The following is a 7,459-nucleotide window of genomic DNA, read 5'->3' as shown; positions in this document are numbered from 1 at the left end:
TGTTATTCACTTCACCTCTCAGGGGCCATCATGTTGTAGCTAATCGGTATGTGTGTGGGTGTATATATATATATACACCCACACACACACATACATATACACACACTCCAACCTTTGCTGGCCACCCCTGGACTGACTATGTCTGGGTGAAAGAAATGCATTTTCCCTGCTGATCTCCATGACCCCCCTGATAGGAGAGCTGTGCGAGGGTTGTCTTTGTAGTAAATTACATCTTTTTGTTTTCAGGTTCTGGAGAAATAAACGTGGCAAAGGGCAGAACGTCTCCTCCCCCAACACCTCATCACGATGAACGTCTTTATAGGCTGTTTGAAAAGATTTTGGACTTTTAGCATTTTCACGAACATGTGAACTATCAGGTGTTTAGGAGCACGCTTTGGTGAGCATCACGTAGAAAAAGGCTCACTGAAGCACAGGGGTCTATTTATAAAGAACCCGCAGGGCCCTTCACCCTGCGAATATCTGTGAACATTCCTTCTGCTTTCCAGCTCCCTCGTCAACTCCTCCCATGCTCGCCTCCGGGACTTCACTAGAGTGTCTCCCATCCTCTGGAACTCTTTACCCCAACCTGTCCGTCTATCTCCCACTCTGACTGCCTTTAGGCGATCCCTTAAGACTCATCTCTTCAGGGAAGCCGATCCCACCTCAACCTAACCGCTCAACCATCACGTTCTCACACAATTCATCCCCACACAGCTCCCTCCTCATGTATCACTGGACCCTCGCTTTTAGATTGTAAGCCCTCAGGGGCAGGGCCCTCCTTACCATCTTGTCTTGAATTGTATTATGATTGTAATGCCTTTCTTCTATTGCAAAGCGCTGCGCAAACTTTTGGCGTTATATATAAAACCTCTATAATAATAATTATGTGTGCGCATATGCAAAAACAAATATTTAAGTTTCGTTTCGTTACAAGTGCAATGTAATGTTGAATGTTTTGGTGTAATATCACATTATGGCCTCTAGATGGCACCAAAGGACTATAGGAAATAAGTATTTATTTCTCTGTGCTCCTCGGCGCTCTCTAGTGGCCATAATGTGATATTACAACGAAACATTCAATATTACATTGCACTTGTAACGAAACCTAAAAACGCTCATTTTTGCACATTTTGAATTGCAGATGTGATGTATATATATTGTATATATTTTTAATGAACCAATAAATTGTATTGTTCATATTTATCTATAGACCTACACTCTTAAGCTCGCCACACACATTACAATCTGATTGCACAATCTCCTTTAGATCTACCAGTAAGTATGTAGTGCGGGGGTTGGTGTGAATAGATGGATCAGGTCAGCTCTCGAATGACATCGATTTGATTCATCTAAAGCTGATTGTACACGGGCAGAAAGTAATCGGGAAGATATCTTCCCCTTGTGAGGCGCGGTACTGAGAAGTGTTGGCTCCAACATGGTTCATGGAAGAAGTCACAAGAACTCCAATGGCCGGTCATCAAGAATCGCGGCCCATCTTTCTTCATCAAATCTAGGGCCTGTGTGGACAGGCTTTGGCCTTGTGTCTATGACATCTGTTCGAGACATTTCTGGGATCATTCGGAATTCATTGTCAGGAGCATGTTACCTGCAGTTGGACTTAGGGATGCACTGATACTAGTATCGGTGCCGAGTATTTGGGCGAGTACTCACACTCGCACAAATGCCTAGCCCGATACTTCCGGTATCAGGAAGCCGGGCAGCGAGTCATTAAACGCTGCCCGGCTTCCTGATTGGCCGGGAAGCCGGCTCCCTCGTCACTTGTGAAGAGGGAGCAGGGAGTCGGCTTCCCGGCCAATCAGGAAGCTGGGCAGGGTGCAATGACTCGCTGCCCGGTTTCCTGATTGGTCGGGGAATTGTCACCTCATGGCGAGGGAGCATGGAGCCGGCTTCCCTGCTAATCGGGAAGCCGGGTGGCGAGTCATTACACGCCGCCTGGCTTCCTTAATGGGACTTCCGGTATCGGTATTGGCGATTACCGGGGAAAAAAATATCGGTACTCGTACTCAATACCAAAAAAAACGGTATCGGCGTATCCCTAGTTGGCCTCCTTCTGACTTACAATTAGCCTCCTTCTGACCTGCAGTTAGCCACCATCTCACCTACATGTGACTTGCCGTTGGCCTCCTTCTAATCTACATATGACCTGCAGTTGGCCTCCTCCTGACCTACGTGTAACCTGCAGCTGGTCTTTTGACATTAATGTGACCTGCAGTTGGCCTCCTTCTGACCTACATGTGACCTGCAGTTGGCCTTCTTCTGACCTAAATGTGACCTGCATTTGGACTCCTTCTGACCTATGCGTGACCTGCAGTTGGTTTCCTTCTCACCTACATGTGACCCACAGATTGCCTCCTTCTGACCTAAATGTGACCCACAGATGGCCTACTTCTGACCTATGTGTGACCTGCAGTTGGTTTCCTCCTCACCTACATGTGACCCACAGATGGCCTACTTCTGACCTACATGTGACCTGCAGTTGGCCTCCTTCTCACCTACATATGGTCTGCAGTTGGATTCCTTATGACCTACATGTGACCTACAGTTGGCCTTCCTGTGACCTCCATGTGCTGTGCAGTTGGCCTCCTTCTGACCTGCTTCAAGTGGGGTTAGCATTCTCCTATTGGAATGTAAAACTCACTTGAAGTGAGCGAAAGCCCGTCCACACCACCCCTTCCCTTTGGGTGGCTGCCGCCGTCCAACACGCCTTGGTATTTGGAGACCCCACTTCAGACACTGTGTCCTTCTACCACATGCCGGTCCTGTGCTACTGATAGACTTTTCTAGATCTTTGAAGTTGTGGACTCCGTTCAGCCAAGGCAAGAGAAGACACTGGAAGTTAGCTATAAGGGGGGTGGGCTCCTCTTATGAAGCTCTAGAGATACGTGACCTGAGTACAAATAGGAGGGCTCTTGGTGGACTTCCTGTGAATGCCGACCTTGTGAACCGGTGCGGCCTAAATTACCTGCAGCAGGTGCCAACTCCTCCTTCAGAAAGCTAAGAATGCCCATCTCCACCACGCCAAGCCAACGTCTTTACCCTGCATTCACCAAAACTGCCTTATGTTACCCCCCCCCCCCTCCACTAAAATCCATTGCTGGACAATGGCAGTGAATGTGATTGGTTAATTCAGCCCAATATGACAGTAACTCCCGGTGTCATTTATGTACATGGCAAGGATTATAGAAATCTCCATTGTAGATTCTTACTTGCTTATGTCCTAGAGATGCTGATGATATCCCCCTAAGTGCTAAGTGGTCGCATGGGAAATGCTGCAGCTCAGTAACGAGGTTTGGCAAAAGAGAGGGGGGCACTGGGTGAATTTGGGGAGCATGGTGAGATATTAGAGGATGCTGAGGGGGGTTAGGTGGCACTGAGAAAAAAAATGGGTAAAAAAATGGGTACGGGGGGGATTGGGGTGCACGGTTTTAAAATTGAGGGGGCATTGAATGAGTGGGGATTGAAGAACAGTGTAATTGGGGGGTACTGGAGGGAATTGGGGGCACTAGGGGAAATTAGGATGCACCATGGGGAATTGGGGACACAGAGGAGAAACTTGAGGGCCCAGAGAGGGGAAAATCACAGCATGGAACTGGGGGGAAGATATAATGTGGGACACTGAGGAAATGTGGGGAGCTATGGCACTTGGAGGATCATGCCAGGGGCATATGGGGGGCACTGGGGTGGTACATGGAGGGGTTTGAGGGAAGAATTGGGGGGCCCTGGGGTGCGGTTGGGGAGATTTCACTCTCTGTCTCCTCCAACTACACATGACACACACCTCTCAGCGGAGCCCGCTATTCCCAAAACAACCGCCGCAGTGCATCACGGGAGCCCCTCCCACCCGGCGCTGGAACGCAGAACCCGGAAGTATGTGAACCGCAAAACCCGGAAGTCTTTGTACTAGCTGGAACGCACGCACCGGAAGTGTCCTTTAAAAAGCCGGAAGTGGGATGTTTGCAGGGCAGACATGCTAGGTGCTGGCAGCAGGTAATGTTCTCTTCTCCTGTCATGTCTGCGGGAGGGGGTGTCACACAGCTGGGCAGGGGGCGTGGCTGGTGTGAATAGGGGAGGGGTCTATGAAGGAGGGATGTGCTGGAGGTGTGTGCTCGTCCCAGTGTCATTATCTGAATTATTTAGTATTATACATCAGGTACATAACAACCGCTCCCGGTTCCCATGGACGCGCCCTGCTTTGTCCTTTTCATAGCAAGAGCCCTCCCTGCCATTGCTGCCTCACAGACACACCTCCACTATGGAGTGGCCAATCACCAGGCTTGAGTTTTGTGTGTGGGTGACAGTGGGCGTGGCTGGCCATATGCTAACGCTGACTTTCAGAAAGTCAATGCATGAATTAGATCTCCAGAGACGGTTTCTGCAGCAGACCGGCGGGTGGGGGAGGGACACTGACGATACAATAGGGCAAACCGGACTACTTAGGGATAAGACACATGTCATCCCCTGCACAGCTCTGACTTTCAATTCACAGACACTGCCTCAGCACTGGCTCCTGTCTAGCAATCAGACTTGAATAGACTGGGGGAGGCACAGACAGGGGGGAGGTTTGGGGGGGATTTGTGAGAATCAATATGTTTGATCTGCCAGTTGTATACAGGGAGAGCGAAGCTTGGGTCTCTATGCTGTAGAGAAGGTCTAAAGGAGGCACGGTGGGGGCTCTGAGATCTTGGAGAAGGAGGTTGCTGGAACAGGGCTGTAGAGATCCCCTCTTTCCTCAATTACATTGCCATGTTAAACTGTATAATTCTGTATCAGGTTCCTATAAGGTGTCAGGATGTCTCTGTCTAATTCTCCATGGAGGAGTGGGAGTATCTAGAAGGACACCGGGATCTCTACAAGGACGTGGTGATGGAGAATGAGCCGCCCCTCACATCACCGGGTAAGAGGAGAGAGCAGTACGGAGGGTCCACCTAGATCCCCCATCATCTGATACACACATAGAAACAATGTATTCAGTCAGTGTGTGTGTTTCCTACAGATGGATCCAGTAAGAGGAACCCACCAGAGAGATGTCCCCGTCCTCTGTATTCCCGGGATTCCACACAGGAACATCATGAGATCCCTCAAGCCCGTCCTCTGTATTCCCGGGATTCCACACAAGAAGATCATGAGATCCCTCAGGCACGTCCTCTGTATTCCCGGGATTCCACACTAGAAGATCATGAGATCCTTTACCATGATCCGGTATGTTGAGATGAGTGTCTTGAACTCCAAACAGAAAGTGAGACCTGAAGGTCTGTTTGTTTCTTAAAGACCAACATCCGTCCGCCTATAAAATCAGACATTTTTACTTTCTTAAGGGTGAAAAGCAGTTTAATGTTAAAGTTGAAGCTACGGAGGAAGAAGAGACGTATCCAATGGGAGAAGATCTGTGTGACGAGGAAAACATGACTTTGCAGCCCACCGCAAGTGAGTAATAAACCCCAAATATAGAGACTATTTCATGGTGTGGTCCCTTTACATGTCCTGATATGCGTCAAGCTTTTGTAGAAGAGCAGTCAAGTTTCTGTACCGTGAACCCTACACACCTCCAAAGGTTGGGTACAATGGCAGCTGGACTCTTGTGTCATCTCCTGTAGTAGAAGTGATGCTGTTGCTAATGGAGTGTTATTTAGTTGAAGGATCTCCCAATTTCCAGTGTTGCAGTACCTTTTGAGGGTAGTCCTAATCATTTGTATGTTGAGAAATAGAGCCTGCGGGGTCACAGAAGGTTAGTGATTTGGTGGCTCAACAAGCTTTTGCAGACTCCATTTTGGTACCAATAAATGAAAAAGCAAAACGTTAGAGCAAATTAACTGATGGCTCCAGTATGTTCATCTGAGACGATTAATGTCCTTATTCTGATCCAGTCTTTAGCCTTTAACCTGCACTGTGTCTCATACTAATACAAAGATATCACTGGGTAGCTGGAGACATCTAGACGTAGAATGTGGTCTTGTCTCCTCTCTGCTAATCATGCCCAGTCTTATTTTTTAAACCTCTTGTGGCCACCTGTCCAGCCATGAAGACATCACCAGAGGTTTCCTACATTATGGCGGCAAGGAAAGCTCAGATTGCAGTTATGTAGAAGACTTGCCCCTTCGTTGGTAGCCCTCATGAATGTGGTCTTGTCTGATCTTGGGTGTGTTGCTCTCTGTGAGCTTCCGAGCTTCAAACTTTGGAATACATTCCATAGTATTTGTGTAGTCCCATGTTGATCGAACTGACCGTTTGCCGTAGACTTCACTTGGAGGTCTGTGGGTACTGTTCTTCTCTTCTGGAATAGCCCCAGTTATGGTTATGGGAATCTGGGGTTGCCCTGTTCTTGAGTTTCTTTCCGTTGATTGGATTATTATTATTACATAGTATTTATATAGCGCCAACAGTTTGCGCAGCGCTTTACAATATAAGGAAGACATTACAGTTACAATACAATTCAAGACAAGATGGTAAGGAGGGCCCTGCCCCTGAGGGCTTACAATCTAAAAGAGGAGGGGGAAATGATACATGAGGTAGCTGTGGTAGCTGTGGGAATGAATTATGTGAGAATGTGAAGGTTCAGTAATTTATTTAATTATTTACAGGATTATGTAACAGTTTAGGATCATTAAAGGATGGCTTTCCAAAAACATATTGAATTGAAGCTAAGCATTCCCACAGTGGTGTGTGGTAACATCTTGGGGAAGGAACTTGGTGTGTGGCCAACTTGCGGATATTTGGGTATATTCCTTATAAGTGGTTTTCTCATTGATCAGAGATATATTTCATTCTGAAGTCCACCCTGTTCGTAAGACGTAGAGAATCAATAAAGCTGATTTGCTTTTATTTGCCTCCCTCAGATAGATCCAGTAAGAGGAACCCACCAGAGAGATGTCCCCGTCCTCTGTATTCCCGGGATTCCACACAGGAAGATCAGGAGATCCCTCAGGAGGATCAGGTAGATGGGAGATGAGGGTCTCGGAACACAGGACCATCTTGTATTTTATGGTGTCTGTAACTGAACTGGTCGGACCTAACGTGTCTATGTCATGAAATATTTAGCCGGAAAGCCTGGAAGACCTAAATATAATTGTTAAAGAAGAAGAAGAAGTGAAGGAGAATGTGTCTGTTAAAGAAGAAGCGAAGGAGGAGGAGATTGCGATGCCGGTGATCACTGATGAGGAGGAAATTCCGGCAGAAATTGGTGCAGGTGAGGAATAAATATGAAATCACTGAGTAGAGACGTGTTCATTGTTGCCTGTGATTCCCTCTGTGTGTTGCCACAAATGACATTGCTCTTCGGTATTCTTCTTCCATACTTTACATAATATCAACTTAATTCCTTCCCCATGACCAAATCCATGGTATGGAGCTATGGGGCCTGATGGTGGAAAGGGGCCCCCAGTAAGGAGGTTGTCTGATGTCCCTATTCCAGAAGAACTGAGGTCAGGTGCCCAGGATCATG

The 7,459-nt window shown here is 47.5% G+C and overlaps 1 protein-coding gene across 1 annotated transcript in view; it reads left to right on the top strand.

The window, feature by feature from the left end:
- Positions 1 to 5,197: 5,197 nt before the first annotated feature.
- The window catches only part of LOC108792040 (zinc finger protein 883-like), a 3,973-nt gene continuing 1,711 nt past the window's right edge, over positions 5,198 to 7,459 (top strand). The window contains exons 1-4 of the mRNA XM_018562718.1: positions 5,198 to 5,257; positions 5,337 to 5,445; positions 6,771 to 6,802; positions 7,057 to 7,204. Of these exons, the coding sequence (XP_018418220.1) occupies positions 5,198 to 5,257; positions 5,337 to 5,445; positions 6,771 to 6,802; positions 7,057 to 7,204 (349 nt within the window). The remainder of the gene's footprint in view (positions 5,258 to 5,336; positions 5,446 to 6,770; positions 6,803 to 7,056; positions 7,205 to 7,459) is intronic.

The sequence above is a fragment of the Nanorana parkeri genome, unplaced genomic scaffold, assembly GCF_000935625.1.
Source record: "Nanorana parkeri isolate BGI_ZX_2015 unplaced genomic scaffold, ASM93562v1 scaffold593, whole genome shotgun sequence".
Lineage (NCBI taxonomy): Eukaryota > Metazoa > Chordata > Amphibia > Anura > Dicroglossidae > Nanorana > Nanorana parkeri.
This window is presented reverse-complemented; position numbering and strand designations above follow the sequence as displayed.